At 47.9% G+C, this 22,220-nt stretch overlaps 1 protein-coding gene across 1 annotated transcript in view; it reads right to left on the bottom strand.

Annotated features, from left to right (window-relative positions):
* The window catches only part of ADGRL1 (adhesion G protein-coupled receptor L1), a 195,244-nt gene that overhangs the window by 4,748 nt on the left and 168,276 nt on the right, over positions 1-22,220 (bottom strand). Inside the window, exons 11-21 of the mRNA XM_033924537.1 lie at positions 18,170-18,353; positions 17,011-17,133; positions 16,028-16,233; positions 15,418-15,588; positions 9,194-9,403; positions 8,591-8,811; positions 7,878-7,944; positions 5,300-5,391; positions 4,207-4,375; positions 1,328-1,456; positions 384-480 (exon numbers count right to left, since the gene is read on the bottom strand). Of these exons, the coding sequence (XP_033780428.1) occupies positions 384-480; positions 1,328-1,456; positions 4,207-4,375; positions 5,300-5,391; positions 7,878-7,944; positions 8,591-8,811; positions 9,194-9,403; positions 15,418-15,588; positions 16,028-16,233; positions 17,011-17,133; positions 18,170-18,353 (1,669 nt within the window). The remainder of the gene's footprint in view (positions 1-383; positions 481-1,327; positions 1,457-4,206; positions 4,376-5,299; positions 5,392-7,877; positions 7,945-8,590; positions 8,812-9,193; positions 9,404-15,417; positions 15,589-16,027; positions 16,234-17,010; positions 17,134-18,169; positions 18,354-22,220) is intronic.

Below are 22,220 nucleotides of genomic sequence, written 5' to 3'. Positions count from 1 at the left end.
TGCTATCGATAGGTAAGTGAAGGACAGACTGATTAAGTTTCATAGGAGGCACGTGATGGTCAATGAAAGATTAATGGACCTTTGTGAAAGGTTGACTGATGAAGGTCACCCAGAGGTGAGTGATGTCAGCAAGGGACTGATAGAGGTTATCTAGAGGAAGATGATAAGTCATTGACAATCTTTTGAGGATTAGAGAGAGGGGTTTGTCAGCGGAGGATTTATGGAAGCTACTAAGAGGTCCGTTGAAGGGGTGCTAATAGGACTTGATGAAGTAGGATCAACGATATGAGATAGTTATTGAGAGATGGGTGGTGATGGTTGGATAACTATCCAGAAAAGGTGTCACAAGGGGATTTTTGGAGGTCAGAGAATGGCTTCTTTACCTCGGTTCAATGTGGGGGTACTGTTGATATCACCAGCCATGAAGGAAGACTCTGTTTGTTTCCGGACTGTGTCATTCCACATCCTTCTGATCCGACTCTTTAGGGACCAAGAGAGAAAAAGCAGCGAGAGAAGCAGGAAATTAGAAACAGGAGAGGACAACACAGACCATATGACAACTTTCCCACCTCTTCTGACAAGTACTCACAACGTAACCAGTTCTGGTGACCCTGCTTCCAAAATACTAAACCGTATTAACCATTTGATATCAGATCAATAGACAGACAACTGATATGATCACAACAGCATCAGAGTCTTCTGCGAGTGCAGCCACTAAACTGAGTGGGAGTCCTCCGATTGCATTGCTACCAGAGGGGGGCATTGCTTCAATATTGTATTTCCAGTCACTGGGGGACAGGCAGGTTCCCTAGAGCCCTGCAGAGCTTACTTGTCCCTCATTGTTGGCAATGTGATAGAGAAACAGCACCCCCTTCTGGCAGGACTTAAGTGAAGGACTCCTGCTCCGTTTAGAGGGATCAGCGACACTATCTTTTCTGTTCTCTTTGCATCTCTGCTCAGTCTCTTCATGTTGTCTTAGGCTGCAATACAGTCAGTGGTATGGCAAGAGTAGGTGGCGCCCCCCCCCCCACGCTCCTTCTCCGCCCACCCCCCCACCACACTCGTGCCCTCCTTTCCTCCGTAGCTCTTTAAATCTTCGCCAGCGCGAGCAACTTCTCTGGCCTGCTGCTCGCACTGGTGCTGGCTTTCTCTCTGATGTCATTTCCTGGCTCCACATCACTTCCTGGTGCCTGGTGTAGTCTGCCCCCCCCCTTATTACGCCACTGGATCCGGTCCAAATCAAGTATCAACCACCAGTCGAATGCTCTGTTTTCATCTTCACCAGACTTTCTGACGGATGAAACATCCAATGCACCCCACGCCATACCTGTGTTCCCGTGTAGTAGCGGTTGTTACTTCTCATGGTGGAAGTCTTCAGGGACCCATGTGCCCCTCCAGGTGGGCTTCGAACACAGCAGTGGGAATGGCGCAAGCATTTGCTGTACTCCTTATGGACCTGGTGGAAAGGGAAGGAGAAGGAAGGCTTTATGAAACTGGCCGTATGAGGGACGGCAGCATGCATTCAGCACAGTGAGGGTAGGTTGGGAGACTTTAGTGCTGGACAGCACCCTTTTGAGATATTATTTCTAATCATTTCTATAGTGCTACTAGACTTATGCAGCACTGTACACATTACCTGGGGTAATGGAGGGTTAATTGACTTGCCCGTGGTCACAAGTCACTGAAGTGGGACTCAAACTCAGTTTGCCAGGATCAAAGTCTTGCTGAACCATTAGGCATCACATCAAATCTTGAGTCGTTTAGAATGGGTAAAAGTGAAACGATTGTTTACTCTTTCAAAAATTAGGAAGACTAGGGGACATTCGAAGAAGTTGCCGGAGGATATAGTAACAGTGTTTAGCATAGCTGGGTTTAAGAAAGGTATGGACAAGTTTCTGGAGGAAAAGTCCATAGTCTGCTATTGAGACAGATACGGGATTAGCAGCATGAAATGTTACTACTTTTGGGGCTTCTGCTAAGTACTTGTGACCTGGATTGGAAGCAGGATACTGGGCCAGATGACTCAATATGGCTATTCTTATGTTCTAAAAACGTTTGGACAAATTCCTGGAGGAAAAGTCCATAGTCTGCTATTGAGTCAGACAAGGTGAAAGCCTCTGCTTGCCCTGGGATCCCTAGCATGGAATCTTGCTATTCTTTGGGGAATCCGCACAGAATGTTGCTACTTTTTGGGGTTCTGGAATATTGCTATTGTTTGGGTTTCTGTCAAGCACTTGTGACCTGGTTGGCGACTGTTAGAAACAGACTACTGGGCTAGATGGACCATTAGTATGACCCAGTAAGGCTATTTTTATGTTCCTAAGCTTTTCCTTTGCAAGATCCTACTTTGAACGTGGGACAAGGGATCCTTCCATTGCTGGTAGCAGCCATTTTGTACAAGTGGCGGCTGCCCTAGTGATACTGGCCTGTTCTGTCACAAAATGGCTGCTCCCATCAGCAGCAAGAGCTGCAAAATTCGAGATAAGTGTTCTTTCTCTGAAAAGTACTGGCCTGCCAGACACCTATAAAAGGCGTTAAACTTTTTTTTTCACCTATTTTCCCTAAGAGGTGTCCTTTGAAAGCAAATCGTACCACATGACTTGGAGCCATCTGTTAACACTGACTTTCTAATTTGCTGATATCGAGCCCAGGTTTTAACACGACAACCGCAATCGAGAGTTTGGGCATTCATTTTGCAGACGGCTTCCCTCTCCATGCTCCGGGCCGAGCCGTTGGACTTCGGGGGCGGGGCGAGAGGATTTGCAGTTCCGTGGAAAGTTCTCCAGAGCATTTCTTTACGGTGGAGAGAGGACCCTGCCGTATGTGGCGCCGTCAGGTTTCCATGGCAACCCCCATCTCCTAGACCAGGCTGCCTGAAACCACTTGGAAATTTGCTTCCTTTCCTTTCTTAACAGGCAGCGTTTTCAGAAAGGTTTTTTTTTTGCAGCTTGTTAATTAGGCCACACCTGCCACTAGTACAGGCTCTGGGGTGTCCAGGCAGCACCTGCAGGTGTTAATAATCGCTTTAGGGGGAAAAAAGAAATCTGTTTTACCATATTCCTGCCAAGATTAAACGGGCACACTGGGGGAACAACAGGAAGGGGGAAGGTGCGAACAGGCACTGTGCCAGACTACTGAACACTCCCCCCCCATTTCTACACTCAATTAAGAATTATAGAAGAACTGATGTCCCTTCAAGCAGTAAACAGTGTATGAAGAAGAGGAAAAGAACTGTCTTTACTTCAGCCTGGCATCGGTGTGTTTGTGTGTGTCTGTCTGTCTGTGAGGAAGCAGACAAGATCCGCCCCCAGGCCCTCTCTGTCCCAGCCCAGCTCCCCCCCCCCCCCCCCCCCCCGCTGCCTGTTCGTTGGGCAGGAAGGCATGCGCAGATGCAATGCAAGGATGTCACCCGCTTGAGTCACCGCATTGCATCCGCTTGATTTCTTTTCAAAACTCAGGCACAGTGCCAGGTTTTGAAAAGCCATCCGGGGAAATCCAGACAACTGGTAACCTTAGACATGGTGGAAGGGGCTGAGGATAGAACATTGTGTCAGGTTAGTGGATGATGTGGATAGGGCAGACTGGATGTGCCAAGTGGCCTTTATCTGCCGTCATGTTTCTATGATAGAGGGAGATGCGTTAAGGGTGAGGAGAGAGGGGGATGGGTTGGAGTTTGAGGTTAGAGGGAGACGTGTTGGGGATGAGAATAGAGGAAGGCATGATGGGGATTGGGGTTGGAGGGTGCTGTGTTGGGGGTTGAAGATGGAGCACCACGTTAGGATGATGTTAGAAGAAGATGTGTTGGGGGATGAGGATAGAACCAGTGTTGGGGTTGAGTTAGAGGGAGTTGTGTTGGGGTGAGGCTAAGGGAAGATGCTCTGAGGTGAGATTAGAGGGAGATATGTTGAGCATGAGGATAGGGGGAGGCATGGTGAAGGTAGAGCACCAAGTTAGGATGAAGTTGGATAAAAATGTGTTGAGGGATGAGGATAGAACACTGTTGGGGTTGAGGAGAATGTGTTGAGGTGATGATAATGAGAGATGGGTTGGAGGTGAAGATAGAGAAAGATGTGTTGGGGTGAGGATGAAGGAAGATGCATTGGGGGTTAAGGTTAGTGGAAGATCTGTTGAAGTGAGAACAGCTGAAGGGTGAGGATTGGTGGGTTGAGGATAGGAGAAGGCCTGTTGGAGTGAGTGGGCTCTTACCTTCTTCTGCAGGGCACAGTGGAAGATGAATATGAACATCCCTTGGAAGGCGTTGAAGGTGGTGAACAGGTAAGCCATGACAATGGACTCCTTGTTGATGAAAAGGAGGCCAAAGGCCCAAGTAAGGCCAAGGAGGAAGAGAAGGGCAACTGCACCGAGGGCCCAAGACCTGTAACCCAAACACAGGAGAAATAACAAAATGCAAAGACAGAAAGGGAACAGGACAAACAATGTAGGAATATACCGGGAGATCGGGAGATGGGAAGCTGGGTGGGACAAAAAGGTACCTGAAAGTGGGAAGGCAGAAAGAAGGTGGGAAAAGAGAAGGTTGGAGATAGAGTAGAAAGAAGGCAGCATGTGGGAGAGAAAGGTGAAAGGAGAAAGAGTGAAAGGGAGAATGAGAGAAGGTGAGGGGGCGGGAGTGACAGAGAAGGAAGGAAAAGAAGGAGAAGGAGAAGGAGTCACGTGAGAGAGCATACAGTGGGAACGAAGGAAAGGACTGAAAGGAGGGGGAGAGAACACAAGTCAGAGAGGGATGGAGGGATGGAGAACACTGGGCAGGGGGAGGGAAGTTAGAAGGAACAGAATAGGGGTAGGGAGGAGAAGGCAGGATGGAAGGACCGTGAGCTTCAGCACCTGGATTGGAACACTTCACCAAGCAGTCTAATCCCCCCTTCCCTCCGCTTCCATCCCAGTTCAGGTTTTCCACCTCCATAACTGGCACCCAGCTCTCTCACACCTGCCATTTAGTATCCCCAGGAAATAATTGATCCCCCCATCCACCCATGCCCCACCATCTGCATCCTCCTTTTAACCTCTGTACATAGCACAGCAGAGGCAGTGTAAGCCCCAGAAGTCCATCCACCAACACGCACATCCACATATGTACACAAAAACACATATACACCCACATATCCGGGCACTGCCCCCACCACAGGACAGATGCAGCACAGGATGTCAGGAGCTTGCGGTTCCAGTGTCTTTGAGAAAAGCAGGAAACAGCAAAAGTGCCACAGAGATGCTCCAGGTAAAAGCGGGGCTGGAGCAGCCTTTGCAGACAGACCCCGGGTCAGTTGAAATGATCTGAACTCACTTGATGTTATCGAGACGGCTGGAGTCTGGCTTCAACACTGACGTGTTCCGAATCATCTTGTGCAGGGTGATCATCAGGAACACCAGGTTAATCTGAAAGAAGGCAGGAAGTACAACATCTGGCACAGAAGCAACACATCTGTCAGAGCAGCCTCAGGTGGCCATGCTTCCTACTGACCGTCAAACTCCTGCGGTTCTACGCTGGGAAGGGGTCAACTCCCTCCCACCACCCATAGCTCCCACTGTCCCATAATAGAAAGGGGCCATCTCCCTTCCCTTTATCACCCAGAACTCCCGCTCTCCCATACTGGAAAGGGGCCACCTTCCTCTCACCCCAAAATGCTCCAACTGCTTCGCACTGGAAAGGGGCTGTCTTCCTCTCTCTCATTCCCACTTCTTCCTCTGTCCCCTTTTTTTATATATATATATATATATATAGTATTGAGCATCGCTTAGAAAACTGATAAGTGTTTGCATATAATTTTAAGTAAATCTGAAACTTGATCTAGCCTGGGGCATCTGGGTTCAGTCCAGAACGTTTTGCAGAGGGTTCAGTTGTGGCCGCAGAGCGTTCAGGTCTGAGCCACCCCAAAGCCTGCCCTGACCATGTCTGCTAACACGCTCCTTTACTAGTTAGAAGTTCTGGAGAGAAAATGTCCTGCAAAAGTCTAACTTTTTTGTTTTGAAAACAGGCCCTTGGACTGCTGAGAAAGACACAGGAATCTTATTGTAAGCCGCAATGAATCCTTGTTGAAATTTTGCAGGGTATAAGAAATTGTACGGTATGCTATCTTCCTCCCTCTCACCTCCATTTTTTCTGCGGTACCGTCCTATAAAGGGGCCATTTTCCTCTCTCTCAGTCCCAACTCATCTGCTATTGCACACCGGAAAGTGGATCGATTTATTTATTTTTTACTGCATCAAGATTTACAAAGACTAGGGGACACTCGAAGTTACAAAGTAATACTTTTAAAACCAATAGGAGGAAATATTTTTTCACTCAGAGAATAGTTAAGCTCTGGAACGTGTTGCCAGATAATGTGGTAAGAGCGGTTAATGTAGCTGGTTTTAAAAAAAGGTTTGGACAAGTTCCTGGAGGAAAAGTCTATAGTCTGCTGCTGAGACAGACTTGGGGGAAGCCACTGCTTGCCCTGGATTGGCGGCATGAAATGCTGCTATTTGGGTTTTTGCCAGAAAAACTTTGAAGACGTATTTGTTTAAGAGATTCTTAACTGGTGAATAATGGTATTGTAATAGTTGTACTCCTGTTTAATTATTGTTTTCTCCTACCTTTTTGGGCTAATTTTGTGAACCGGATCGAGTCCCCTTTGGGAAAAGACCCGGTATATAAAACTAAGGATTGGATTGGCCTCCGTGAGGACCATTGGTCTGGTCCAGTAAAGCTATTCTAAAGTTCTTATCCATCCCTCTCATCTCAAGAGCACCCACTGTCCTGCACTGGAAAAGGGCTGTCACCCTCCCTCTCACCCCTAGAGCTCCTGCTGTCCCAGCCTGGGAATTCTGTCCCTTTAGCTTCTTTCCGGATTTCGTTCTGGTAGTGGAGAGAGAATGAAAGTCACAGAATCAAGAGCCCCAGGCGCTGTGCACAATCGCTATCCCCCCCGCTCAGCGGATGCAATCACAGAGAATCTCCCAGCACTTTGCACTCCATCGACCTGGCCAAGGCTGCTCCCTCATTTCAGACCTGCTTTCCGTAACAGATATACTGATTAAATCAGCCATTGATTTCTCATCGGGAGATGGAAGACAGCAGACAGGCTGGAGGAATGGGCTTGGATAATGGCTCCTGTGACATAAGCTCAGCGGGGGACCAAGGAGATGAGAAACACCCATGCCAGCCTGTCAGCGCAGAAAAGTGTCAGCATGGCATCGTGGTAGGGCATGTGAATTGCCTCAGAAAATGCAATGCCACCCAGAGCCAAGGAGGATGAACAGAGCTCTGCGTAGGGGGGGGTCTTAGTAATGGAATGCAGGACTGAAGTGCGTTGGCAGAACTGTGTGCGTGTGTGGCACATCAAAAACACGTGAGACATTGGCACGCCGACAATCCCGCAGCGACATCTTACCGACAGCATTCTGAGGGGGGTAGAGAGGAACCCTCACTACATTTATAAGTGCTCGCGCTCCCGCTGGGGGGGGGAGAACCCCCCACTACACTGAAAACTCCCGAACAGCGAGAGAACGGAAGTTTTCGGTGTACTGCGGGGCTCCCCCTCCCAAACCCTCCCTAACGGGAGCGTGACAGTTATATGTGTGCTGCGGGGGTTCCTCTCCACCTGCTCTTCAGAACACTAATGGTACGGCATGAAAGCGGCAGAACTGGCGGCGTGCACAGATGTCACTGCGGCATTGTGGGTGTGCCAATGTCCTGCGCGCTTCCATCGGTGTACCGTGTGTGCGTGGACGCGGGGCGGCGGACATAGGACTTAGAGGCGTCCGCAGAACTGTGTGTGGGTCTCTCTGTACTCGAATAGAGGAGTGATTATCGGCTGAGCTTTGTCTGAAAGAGACGGAACACGAGCCACGATCTCCCAATTCCCCCCCCCCCCCACACTTACCAGGATGACAAGGGAAACCGGCCCGATAAAACTCCAGATGAAATAGTTGTCCACCCGGAGCCAGCACCTGCCAAGGGGAAGGACAAGAGGGGCTCAGTGGAGGCATTGTGAGCACTTTTTGTTTTAGTTCCAATTTCAATAAACCCCCATTTATCTATATATGTTTGAACCCGCACCGTCCCTCTCCACCCCCACCCCCTCTCAACCCAATAGTACCTTCTACCCAATGATACTCTCTTCATTTAACTAAATATAAATCCCAATTAAGAGATCCAACTTAAAATGGCCCTTAGGATGTAAATCTTGCAAATATGAATCCCAGATTTGTATAAATAACATCTTTCGCTTTCTTTTAATTCCAGCATCTCTAGCTTCCCAAATGGCCAACTGATGTAATTGATTCGGGAAGGAGTTTTGAGGGACAGCAGTGGGGCAAACTGCAGGAGATCGAAATCAAACGGCAACCCTTAATTTCATCATGGAGATTTCTGTGGTTCTCCGGGAATTTCTGCAGGATTTCAGAAAACGGGGGAGAGACAACGTCCTGACTGTATCTAATGCAGATCTCTAGGAGTTCCTGCAGGATCTCAAAGCACAAGAGACAGTGTCTTCATCCAACATATACCACAGCAATCTGATGAAAACATACGATGTGTTGAACACTGGAGACCTGGAAGCTGCAACGGCAGCAGAGTGGCCCAGCTTGTACTTACGCCTTTTCTGTGCCGTAGCCACGGTAGTCAATGGCCGCCGCGATCCCAACCACCAGCGCCGGGAAAAAATAGCCCCAGAGGTAGTAGTATATTTTGCGGGAATATTCACTTTCAAAGACCTCCACCAGCATTAGGTAGAGATGGACGCCCTCCAGACACATCCAGGAGAAGGCCGCCAGGAAGAAATAGTGCAATAAGCCAGCGAAGATAGGACAGGCAATCTGCGGGAGGCAGAGAAAACAAGAAACAGAATGAGAAGCAAAGGAAGAGAAAGACCAGGGGTTCAAATAAGTTCACCTTGGCCTGCAAACTCCAGCTCATCAAGAGGAACTGGCTGAATTGGTCTCTGGCATTTTTCTGCCCACCAGTTTCTCTAGGAAAAGCAGGAAGACTATGAGTTCCAGCGTGTATATGGGATGGAAGGGTGACATCAGGCTTGACTGAACCCATCCCCTGATTCACGAGCTGCAATGTAACCCCCCATCAAGTAAGAACTTAAGATGTGCCATATGGGTCATATCAAAGGACTCTTGGAAGTGCTCTGTAAATCCCAAATGGGAAGCCCCCCTTCCCTATTGCTTGACCACCTTCAGTGGTACTCACCTCATACTGCGTTTTATCAATTCCAACCAGGAAGAGGAGCTCAGCCACAAAGAGGTTGATACACAGGTTCTTATGGATGGTGTTGCGGTCTGTCTGGAGACCTCGCAGGAAGCAGAAGGTGGAGATGCAGATGGCCAGACAAACTAAGGAGATCACAATGCCCACCCACGTGATGACAGATAGGAGGAGTTCATTAATCCGGCCCTGGTACTGGCGGAAGAGAGAGGGACCCGGTGTCAGAAAATCAGCACTATGCAGCCCACGCCAGAGTTTCCTATTCACCCTCCCCCACTGATCCACAGGGCTATGAGCTCCAGTCTGCAGTAGGGCACGGAGCTAAAATAGAGAACTGGGTTAGTCTCATGTTGATGTGAACATTGCAACTGTGCAAGGGAAAGAAAGGGTTTCCTACTCATCTGGTTCCTTTCTCTTTTCCAGACAAGGACATCTGGTCCTGGTTTAACCCCCAACGTAAACAATTGAGATGACTTTTCAGATCAAATCTTCAAAGGAGGATGTACAGACGCTCCATGCTAGTCTTTGTTCAAGTCTTTATTGACGTAACCCAACAAGGATCCCAGTTTCATCAGGGGTAAACAATTATAACAACAATGCAGCCTTTAAAAAGGCTTGTGTGTAATTTGTGTCAAATGCTAGATTCACCCCCCTGGCGTCTTCATTCTACATCGATGTTATAACTGTGTACCCCTACTGAAGTCAACTTGTGTTGCCAAAACTTGGATCCATGTTGGGTCACATCAAATGTAATACAGACTCGAACAAAGTCTGCCTCCTGGTCCTAGTATTTTTGGAAAGAGTGAACAAGCAATTCACATCTACCGTTTCCACTCCACTCGGTATTTTATAGACCTCAGGTCTCCTTTAACACTGCCCACTGCTAGCAAATGACCTGACAGGTTTCTTTTAGTGTTTCACAATCCATAGACAGGCCTCTGCTTGAATTTCACACTCTGCAGGTCCCCTTTAGCACTGCACACATGCTAGGGTTTTAGGAGACCACAGACCCTGCAGGGCAAGGGGCTGCAATTAGCACAGCCATTAATTATTTTCATCTATAGCTTTCCTTGAGCAGAGAGGTTTCCATGTTCTCATCGACTGCCCGCCCTGCTGAGTCCTGAATCTGACAGAAACCGAAGCCTCAGAGCTAATAAAGAGAACAGAGACCCCCTAATGAAAGTTCCTACCATAGCCCCGACACTGGCACCTCCTACCAAAAACCTCGACACTAAGACCCTCCATTGATATCTTTTGTTATGAAGTTTCCTTGAGGCACTGTAGCTTGGAAATGGCAGTGGATTATTGTTTGTTTGTTATCCAGGGCAAGTTACACATTTACATACAAATGATAAAATTACATACAACATACAAGTTGCATCAATGACAGACATCAGTATAACCATATAACAGACCAGACCATAGAATACATCAGTGACCAGCACCCTGCCCTCAACGGTCTCCACTCCTCCTCAATTAACCAAACTCAGTCCCTGTATTTCATCTGACCAAGCAGGTGTCTTTTGAGATTATTACACGATGCAGGCAATAAACATCATAGAAACATAGAAACATAGAAAGATGACGGCAGAAAAGGGCTACAGCCCATCAAGTCTGCCCACTCTATTGACCCACCCCATTAAGTCTGAATGCTAATGACCTAGTTCCTTAACTCGACCCTCGTAGGGATCCCACGTGGATGTCCCATTTATTCTTAAAGTCGAGCACGCTGGTGGCCTTGATCACCTGCACCGGAAGTTTGTTCCAGTGATCCACCACCCTTTCTGTGAAGAAATACTTCCTGGTGTCACCACTAAATTTCCCTCCTCTGAGTTTGAGCGGGTGCCCCCTTGTGACCAAGGGTCCCTTGGGAAAGAATATATCGTTTTCCACCTCGACACGACCCGTGACGTACTTAAATGTCTCAATCATGTCACCCCTTTCCCTGCGCTCCTCTAGGGTATAGAGCTGCAGTTTGCCCAGTCTTTCTTCGTATGAGAGACCCTTGAGCCCCGCAACCATCCTAGTGGCCATCCTCTGGACCGACTCAGCTCGAAGCACATCTTTCCGGTAATGTGGCCTCCAGAATTGCACACAGTATTCCAAATGGGGTCTCACCATGGTTCTGTAGAGTGGCATTCTATTGATACATCCCATCATTTGCCTTGCCTTTGATGAGGCCTTCTCTACTTGTTTGGCAGCCTTCATGTCTGCACTGATTATTACCCCCAAGTCCCGTTCCTCTGAAGTCCTAGCTAGCGTTTCTCCATTCAAGGAGTATGTTCTGCATGGATTTCCTCTGCCGAGATGCATGACCTTACATTTTTTAGCGTTGAAGCCTAGCTGCCATGTCGAGGACCAGTTTTCTAACGTGATCAGATCTTGTGTCATACTATCCTGGAGGTTGCTTTCACTTACTATGTTACACAGTTTGGCATCGTCGGCGAACAGTGCTACTTTACCCTGAAGCCCCCGGGTCAAGTCCCCTATGAATATGTTGAAAAGGGATGGTCCCAGGACTGAGCCCTGCGGCACTCCGCTAGTCACCTCCGATGTCTCAGAGAGGGTGCCGTTGACCACCACCCTCTGAAGTCTTCCACTCAGCCAATCACTGACCCATGCAGTTAGTTTCTCACCCAAACCCATCGATTTCATCTTGTTTAATAGTCTACGGTGTGGGACACTGTCGAAAGCTTTACTGAAATCCAAGTACACTATGTCCAGAGACTCTCCCAAGTCTAGCTTTCCTGTCACCCAATCGAAGAAGCTTATAAGATTGGATTGGCATGACCTACCCTTAGTGAATCCATGTTGACAGGGATCCCTTAGATTCCCTTCATCCATTATCGTGTCTAATTTAACTTTAAGTAGAGTTTCCATGAGTTTACACACTATTGATGTGAGACTCACTGGTCTGTAATTCGCAGCCTCTGCTCTGCAACCCTTTTTGTGCAGAGGAACGACGTTAGCTGTTTTCCAGTCCAGGGGGACTCTCCCCGTACTTAGGGAGAGATTGAAGAGCATGGCTAACGGTTCCGCCAGAACATCGCACAGCTCTCTGAGCACTCTTGGGTGCAAATTGTCCGGTCCCATGGCTTTGTTCACCTTGAGTCTTGAAAGTTCTCTGTAAACATCAGCTGGTGTGAACTCAAAATTCAGACATGGGTCTTCCTTGCTTTCCTTTGCTTCCAGCCGTGGCCCGTGCCCTGGCGCCTCGCAGGTAAAGACTGAACAGAAGTAATCGTTCAGTAGTTTGGCTTTTTCAGAATCTGTTTCCACATAATTCCCGTCTGGCGTTCTAAGGCGTACTATCCCGTCTGCGTTCTTTTTCCTGTCGCTAATGTACCTGAAGAAGGATTTGTCCCCTTTTTTAATGTTCTTCGCTAGAGTTTCTTCCATGAAATGGAGGAATAGCCTCGAGGTTAGTACAGCAGCAAGAGAAACTGGGTTCGATTCCCACTGCAGCTCCTTGTGACTCTGGGCAAGTCACTTAATCTTCCATTGCCCCAGGAAGGGGCGTAGTGTAAGGGGGGGGAGAGGGGTCTGCCCTCAGCGCCGGCACTCCACCTCACCTCTTTACATTCCCCCCCTCCAAGTGTGCGGCCCCCTTCCCTTCCCCCCATCCCCGCAGCAGTCAACAAGGCGCTCTTCGCGATCCCCGTCGGCTCTCCTGCCGACATCACTTCTGGGTACCGTGCGCAAGAAGTAACGTCAGAGGGAGAGCCCACGGGGTCGTGAGGAGCATGCGCTTGACCGCCGCGAGCAACAACTTCAACTAGAGGCAAGGGGAAGGGGGTGAGCATGCGGCAGGCGGGCTCAGGGAAGGAGCAGGTGGGGTGCAGATGTGAGGGCAGGAAAGGAGTTCCAGCACCCCAGGTGCCTCTGGCCTCAGGTACTAAATAAGTGCCAGAATATAATATGTAGATTGCTTTAAGAGTAATTGCATTCAGATTCTGCAACCTAGAGTGCGTATTTTCATATTAAACAGATTAGGAGATCCATCAGAGCGGGTTTAATCTTGGGTGGGGGGGAGGGGGTAGAAGGATCATTGGTGGTTTAGTTTCTTTCTCTTGTTACCTGAGGGGCCATAACAGCCAAGATCCTTTGGTGCTTGAGTTTATATAATATTGTTCTCCTTTGATTTGTGTGGAGTTGGGAGAGAGTTTATTTTTTCTTATATGGGACGTTGGGTGGGAGAAAATATGGAAAATGATTATCGAACTATTTATTCATTCAGTAAATTTTCTATACCGTTCTCCCAAGGGAGTTCAGAACGGTTTACATTAACTTATTCAGGTACTCAAGCATTTTCTCTGTCTGTCCCAGTGGGCTCACAATCTATCTAATGTGCCTGGGTCAATGGGGAGATTAAGTGACTTGCCCAGGGTCACAAGGAGCAGCGTGGGTTTGAACCCATAACCTCAGGGCACTAAGGCTGTAGCTTTAACCACTGCGTCACTCTAGAAATTAAAATGTAGTCAAAGTGAGCCAAGTCATAGAAACATAGAAATTGACGGCAGATAAAGGCCATGGCCCATCCAGTCTGCCCACCCTACTGACCCTCCCCTGCCTTTACTTTGCGAATAGATCCCACGTGTCGATCCCATTTGGCCTTAAAATCAGGCATGCTGCTGGCCTCAATCACCTGAAGTGGAAGACTATTCCAGCGATCAACCACCCTTTCGGTGAAAAAGAATTTCCTGGTGTCACCACGCAGTTTCCCGCCTCTGATTTTCCACGGATGTCCTCTTGTTGCCGTGGGACCCTTGGAAAAGAAGATATCCTCCTCTGCATCGATGCGGCCCGTGAGATACTTGAACGTCTCGATCATGTCTCCCCTCTCTCTGCGCTCCTCGAGCGAGTATAGCTGTAATTTATCTAACCGTTCTTCGTACGGGAGATCCTTCAGTCCCGAGACCATCCGGGTGGCCATTCTCTGGACCGACTCCAGCCTCAGCACATCTTTACAGTAATGCGGCCTCCAGAATTGTACACAGTATTCCAGGTGGGGTCTCACCATGGATCTATACAGAGGCATAATGACTTCAGGCTTACGGCTGACGAAGCCCCTGCGTATGCAACCTATGATTTGTCTTGCCTTGGAAGAAGCTTGCTCCACTTGATTGGCAGCCTTCATGTCCTCACTGATGATCACCCCTAAGTCCCGTTCTGCTACCGTTCTTGTTAGGATCTCGCCATTAAGGGTATAAGTCCTGCATGGATTTTGGGTACCCAGGTGCATAACTTTGCATTTTTTGGCATTGAAGCTGAGCTGCCATGTCTTAGACCAGGTCTCTAGTAAGAGTAGATCGTGCATCATATTGTCGGGCATTGAATTTTTTCCTATTGTACTTTTGCCTACTACATTGCTTAGTTTGGCATCATCGGCAAATAATGTTATCTTACCTCGGAGCCCTTCTGCAAGTCCCTTATAAAGATATTGAATAGTATCGGGCCTAAGACAGAGCCCTGGGGCACCCCACTGATCACCTCCGCCATTGCAGAGGGGGTGCCGTTCACCATCACCCTTTGAACTCTGCCTCCAAGCCAGTTCCCAACCCACTTCGTCAATGTGTCGCCCAATCCTATGGAACTCATCTTGCTTAGCAACCTGCAATGAGGTACACTATCGAATGCCTTGCTAAAGTCCAGGTATACGATGTCCAGGGACTCTCCAACATCTAACTTCCCCGTCACCCAGTCAAAGAAGCTGATCAGGTTGGATTGGCAGGATCTCCCCTTAGTAAATCCATGTTGACGGGGATCCTTTAGGTTCTCTTCATTCAGGATTGTATAGTCTAGGACAATGAAGCCATTGTGACATCACTGATGAAGTTGGCTCTTATTGGTGGAATGAGGCATCATGATGTCACAATACCAGCTCTGGTTATTAGAGGTTGAAACTTTTCACACTATTTATTTATTTATTCAATTTTCTATCCTGTTCTCCCAGGGGAATTCAGAACGGTTTACATGAATTTATTCAGGTACTCAAACTATGGTGTATTTGTGATTGTTCTCCTTTCTTTCTATGCTCAATAAAAAACTGTTTCTATCTAAAATATTTTTTAAACCTTCCTCTAAAGGACCTTATGGAAAAGAAACCACTGGAAAAGTCCCTCCACCCCCACCTCATCCCAACTGTTCTTTTATAAAGTGCCAGCGGTCAATCAGAAACGAGTTTCCCTCTCCCAAAGGATTTTACTCACTATCTCTCGGTGAGTCATTAGCAGCGCAAAGTTCGTCAGGTGACTGCAGGAACAGGTGGTGTGGGTCTTATTGGTGTCCAAGAGTCGGCAGCCCTGGGTGGACCAATAACCCATCATGGTCCGCTCTGAGTAATTCCAAAAGGAACAGTTTGCATTGAAGTGGTTCTTGGTCTAGGGGGAAGAGAGGAAGACATGAAAGGATAAGAGGTACGATCATATCCTGCCTTTGCTACAAGCCGTGTGTCTGTCTGTCTATGTGTTTGTGTGTGTGTCCTTAGTGGGGAGTCATTTATTCCCCTATGCCTTCATTTCTAACCCCTGTTCTGTCACTGACTCTTTATCTCCCTGTGCATCAGTTTTAATCCCCAGCTCTGTCACTGATTTACTGAGAGTGGCCTGGTGGTTCTAGAAGATGGAGCATTCCTTTGTATCAAATCCAGGGCCCCTAGGGGCGTGGTGCCCCCAGACACCATGTTTCAGGGAGTGGAGATGGAGTGTGATACCTCTAGCTTCTAAGCATTCATCATACGATATACCCGGCATCCCTTTCCAAACTTGGGCTTAGTCATCCCTAAGAAACTTGGCTAATTAAAGTTGACCCAAATCATACCTCTAGGTGAGGAAGGGTGAAGATGACAGGGTCCATGAGAAAGACACGGCTGGACTCTTTGTTGATGGAGGCCGCAATGACCTGAGAGTTGACCACAAGAGCTGGGCTGGAGGGGCTGGACTCCCCACCACTCTTCACCGTTGCATTTTCCGTGGACAGGAAAAGACCCAGATTGTTATAAAGAATAAAGACCACCTTCACCACACCTGTGAAGAAGGGAGGAGACGGTGAGCAGTATGATGATCCTAATATGGATGGATACTTTGCCGACACCAAAACAGAGGGACAAAAGCATTCCAGGGGGACTTTTCACCAAGTACACAAGCCTTTTCGTATCTCTGTAAGCATTCCAGATTCTCAGAGATCATTTACTCTTTGAAAGTTAGTAAAAATGTGTGTGTTTTGCATTTATTATATCTGTTGTTGGAGTTAAGAGGGGAAATCTTATAGGCATGTCTACTGAAATATTCAATAAATGTGTGGAGTTGTCTCCTCCACACTCTGAACATTTAAAGAGTAGCATTTTTCACACAGAGGATCTAGCCACCTAATTCAGTGTTTGAGAAGCTACTGTAAATCCCTTTTAAAATGTATCCTCTCTATGAACATCATCCATGCCATCCCCAAGATGGAAGGCTACAAAGGTTTTGGCAGTACAAAGCCAACTAAAAGAGAAAGGTACATAGAGGCATAGAAGCCCAAAGTCAACCCAACAAAGGAGAGTCAGATGCCTAGAATCACAAAGCCAACTCTACGAAGGATGGGCATAGGGGCATGGAAACACATTGCCAACCTGAAGATGGATGGCCATGGAGGTTCAGGAGCACAAAGCCAACCCTAGGATGAAGGGACACAGAAGCTTGGCAACACAAAGCTAGCTCCAAGACAGAGGTACAGAGAGGCTTTTGAGACCACTATTGAACACATGATCTTGCCATTGAGTAGCAAATCTGGTATCCTGGAGAGCAGTATCGTAGACTTACCATTGCGACTGTTCTGCTTGATGGTGCTGGCAGATAGCTGGATGGAGCTCTCGCTCAGGTTATCCTGTGGGAACACCAGCTCCTGTACCTGTCCCTCAGTGTTTAGTACGGTCACCTCCAAGACTGTGGGCAGAGCATGGATATGACATTATGCCTTCTCTGCATGGTGAATCCATCCCCACCCCCCTCCAAACACAAGATTATCAACTAACTTTAAGACAGGCAAAGCCATTGTTGATGTTATCTCGCTGCATAAAGATGTAGCTTCTGCCTGGGGCTCTGATCAGTGGCAGAGTAAGGGAGGGGCGGGGGGTCAGTCTGTCCCATGGCACTCATCCTCCTCTCTGCCCTCCTGCTCCTTCCCCGCCTCCCCCTGCTGTGCACGCGTCCCGCTTTCCTTCCCCCTCACCTTTGTAACGTTCCTGGCACGAGCAGCAACCCCCTAATCTGCTGTCGTGCATGTGTCCAGCTGTTCTTCTGATGTCACTTCCTGGACCAATGCCTAGGAAATGACATCAGAGGGAGAGCTCACACAGGCGCAACAGCAGGTTGCAGATTGCTGCTCGCTCCAAGAACATTACAGAGGTAGGGGCGAAGGGAAGTGGCAGTGGGGGGAGAGGGGATAGAGCATGTATGTGTGGGTGGAGCGGAATAATGGCTGGGGAGGAGCACCACTGCTCCAGGCGCCTCTCACTCTTGCTACACCACTGGCTCTGATGAAGATTCACTCTTCAGTTGTCTGTGCTGTATTCATGCATTAATTGTATCACTATAATGGCTGCATGGGGTTCAATTGAAGCTCTGCTCTACAGCTGTTTGTGCTGTACTTTAGATGCATCAATATGATGACTGCAGGGAGCTCTGATGAAGATCCATCCTTCAACTGTTTGTGCTGTTTTCACAGTTATATACACCTGTGCAATGTTTCCACGGTGGATGACAGACACATAATTCGTCCCCTCACCAGTTTATCTATATTCCCACCACAGGAGGAGGAGGAGATGTGTCCAATAACTTGACTCTAAATAAGGGATCATCACATTCAGATTGTCATGTCACTCTTGAAGGTGAAAAGATAGCTTTGCACCCGAAACTGCCTGATCAACTGATGGATGGATGTAATGTTCAGTGGCACCAAGTCATATGGTTAGTCACTCACCTACGTTGGGTTTGGCAGTGATGAAACGAGCCGGCTCCTTCACATTGTCGGCCAATAGGAAGGCGCCCTCCTCCAAAATATCCAGCAGCATGGTGGCCGTGTGTACCTGCTCCGTGGCGTTCATATCCTTCCAGGACTCCAGTGCTTCTGGCCTCAGGAGGTTATCCACCGTCTCCACCACGGCCTGGGAGGGCAGAAGAGAGCAGTCAAAGGACGCCGCAAGAGAGAGATTCCCCCAACCCCTTTCAATGTACCTCAGTCCCGCTCTGCAGCACTCCCCTGTTATTCCAGCAGAACCCCTGCCCTCCCCCCACCCCAGTTCTTCCAATGAACTGTGCGATAACAGCACCGCAGCCCTTTCCAAAATGCTGGATATGCCTCCAAGATTTTCCACCTAACATTCATTTAGGAGCAAAACTTTCAACGCACGTCAGTAAATAACAATAATGGTGGGTTGTGACAAACTCTAGGAAAAATATTTCAACTTTTTTAATGTGTGATTTTGCTTAAGCTTATATCTGTAAACACATATATAGAGTCAAACCTTGGATAGCGAGGAACTTGGTGTGCGAGGGTTTTGCAAGACATTTTATTCAATTTTAACTCGATAAACGAGCGCTGTCTTGCAGTATGAGCACATATACGCACGTCGCGTCATCAGAGCCCACAGTTCAAGCACGCGCATCTTACGCTGAGCGCGGCTGAACGTAATAGAAGCATCGCACCATAGCTCAAGTACTCCCAGCATACAGTATTTTGTGTCTAAGTTTTTGGGTTGTGGAACGAATCGTCGAAGTTTCCATTATTTCATATGGGGAAATTCGCTTTTCATATACGAGTGCTTTGGATTACAAGCACGCTTCCGGAACAAATTAATCTCGCAAAGCAAGGTTTTACTGTGTGAGATGTAGGGGTGATTCACTCCTGAGCTAAAAAGACTCCAAAGCCTATTAAGTTAGCAGGAGCTAAGCTGCACTGGAATGTGCTAAGATTCTAAGGCAGGGGTGTTCAATCTTTTGGCTTCCCTGGGCTGCATTGACCCCCCCCAAATTTTTTGGGGGCCACACAAACACGCAAACACTGCAGCAAGACGGTGGAGGGAGCCGGCAAGACGGTAAACACCCGGGGGCAGCAGAGGAAAACACTGCATTGTCCTCGACCGGGGCTTCACAAAAAACTTCACGGGGCCGCAGGTTGGACACCCCTGTTCTAAGGTCAAGAGCAGGACTAGCCCTGCTACGAGGTAGACTTTATGTCCACCTAGGGCAGTAGCAGCAGTTGGGGGTGGCAGCGGGGCAGGAGTGCAGCATTACATCTTCCCCCTTTTCCCTTCCTCCTGCCTCTGCTGCCGCTGCTTTCCCTCTGAAGAGACCAGAGGATTCAGCGCTGGCAACGGGCCTTAAAAACCACAGGGCTGTGCCCAAGGGTTGTTGTGTTCCACTCCGTTCCATTTGAGAGGAACTATAGCGGAACAGGATGTGATGTTTCTTTAGCATGGGCTAGGGCTGGCATTGAATCCCATCGGCTTTATGGCTCCAGGAGGGTGACTGAAGCAGTGGCAGCAGGCCCGGAAAGAAGGAGGAGGATACTGGACACCGAACATAGGGGGGAGGGGAAGGAATGTGACATTTTGAATGAGGGAAAGGGGAGATGTCGGGACTGTGGAGAGGAGGCAGGTAGGAGAGGTTGGGAAGAGGAAACACTGGGATGTCGAGGGGGATAAGGAAAGGAAGTTGAGTTATTTATTTTAAAAAATTCTAGTCCACCTATCAACTAGGTGGATTACAAGTTCACATACATAATGTAAAAAGACTTACTTAAAAATGTACAAATTTGAACAAGTAAAATATCGGTGCCCCAGATCAACTTTGGTCCTTGTGAAAGAACTACCAATATCGTCTTACTTATAAAAAGCTCTAACAAATAGATGGGTTTATAACAGTTTTTTAAAGGATCTAAATTCAGAACACAATCTCAATGAGCCTTTCAATGCATTCCAAAGCCTTGGCCCCACAACCAAGATCGCTGCCATCCAGGTCTTTTTATAGTGCACACCATGAGTTTGTGTCAAGGGACAGTCGCATTGCCGTTTGTGAGCGCAGTTCACGTTTTGGCAAATGTCTTCTCAGTGCCTCAACCAGATACTTTGGTGCTTCCATGCAGAGAAAACAAAAAAAACTCTGTGGAGTGACAATGTTCTAAAAAGGTGAATACGTGGGAAATAATTGTGTGGTGAACCGGAAGTGAGACAATGCTTGCGTTTGCAATAGAAAGGGCCCTGAAGAAGACTTTTTGTCGAAACGCGGACCGTGTTGGGTCCTGTATCCCTAGCGGACTAGGTCCTTTAAGGCTTTTATGTGGATAACCTATTTTTATGTGGATGAATTTATTTTATGTGGATGATTTCAGTATACCTTTGGAACTTTGACACTTTCAAATAAAGTCCATTTTGGAACATCTTCACTTCACAGAGTTTTTTTGGGGGGTTTTCTCTGGATTTTCTTCTCTGTGGATATTTTGGGGTCAATTCCTTTCATTTTTTGCCGCTTCCATGCAGAATACATGATGCATTATGGTCAAACGTTTGTACTCAATACGATACTCCACGGGCAACCAATGGAATTGCTTCAGCACTGGAGATATCTGCTCATAGCGAGATACCGTTGTAATCATCCTTGCTGTGGTATTTTGTACAACTTGTAGAGCATGCATGGAGAGATGTTTGACCGATGGGGAGATCCTCGGGTAGGGGAGAGGCTGAAATGGTAGGTGGGTGTAACGAAGGGTAGATGGGAGGTTATCAGGTAGGAGAATTGATGGACTACAAGGATGGGTGGTGTAAAACCTGGAGGTGCCCCTTTTGTGATGGGGGAGAGGCACCTGAATAAAGGCTCACCCGGAGCACTTGATACGCTTGGGTCGGTCGTGGTCAAGAGAGTTTAACAGAGGAATTCATGCTCCGAACCAAGACTAGTTTATGTATCTAACAAATCCATAGATAGAGCTGGTGAACGGGAGGGAAGAGGTCCCGCAGCCTTTCAAGGAGCTGCCATTTGATTGACAGGAATTCAGCTGCACAGCTGCAGACACACTTTTCTGTATAAATGTCTCTATGGTCTCTGGAGAAAGCAGGAAGAGCCTCCACCGCAGTATTATGCAAACCGTTGCGATTAAGAGAGGCCGGTCTGTTTTCCTTGTCTTGGTCTATTTCACAGCTACTCTGGGGTCTCTTTAGAGGGGCTCTAGCAGGTGTGCAGGCAAAGCAAAATATGTTGTTTTGTTCCTCTTTTGTACTATTTCATGTCTCTTCATAATAACATCTGCTATTACAAAACCATGCAAGAATGTGTGTGACACATGTGTATATGTTAGCGTCTGTTTTTTAGAACTGACCAATTAGCGCCAGCATTCAGCGTGCAAATCCATATACACATGAGCCCGTCATTCGACCCATGGCGGTGAGCAGCTGGCAAGTCGTTTCCAGTCACAGCCTGAGCTGAGAACAGATATTCAGTGCTGGAGCACGCGCAACTCCCGGCACTGAATATCAGGGTATGTCTGCCAAACCAGAAAGGGGAAATGGGAGATGCTGAACTATGGGGGGGGGGGGGGGTAGGGAAGGGAAGAAGGGAGATGCTTTACTTTTGGTGAGGTAGGGAAGGGAAGGTGGGAGATGCCAAACTAGAGGGGGTAAGGAAGGTGAGATCGAAGATGCTGGAACGTTGGGGAGGGTGGTAAGAAAGGAGAAATGGGAGATGCTGGACTATGGAATAAGGAAGTGGAAATGGGAGATGCGGCACTTTGGGGGGTAGAGAAGGTAAGACGAGAGATGTTCTACTTTTGAGGGGATAGGGAAGGGAAGATGGGAGATGCTTTATTTTTGGGGGAAGGGAAGATGGGAGATGCTTGACTAGAGGAGGTTGGGAAAATGAGATGGAAGATGCTGGAATGTTGGGGGTGGTAAAGAAGGAGAGATGGGAGATGCTGGAATTGGGGGGTAGAGAAGGTAAGATGGGAGATGCTGGACTAGAGGAGGTAGGGAAGGGGAGAT

This window comes from Geotrypetes seraphini, chromosome 16 (genome assembly GCF_902459505.1).
Source record: "Geotrypetes seraphini chromosome 16, aGeoSer1.1, whole genome shotgun sequence".
NCBI classification, from domain to species: domain Eukaryota; kingdom Metazoa; phylum Chordata; class Amphibia; order Gymnophiona; family Dermophiidae; genus Geotrypetes; species Geotrypetes seraphini.
This window is presented reverse-complemented; position numbering and strand designations above follow the sequence as displayed.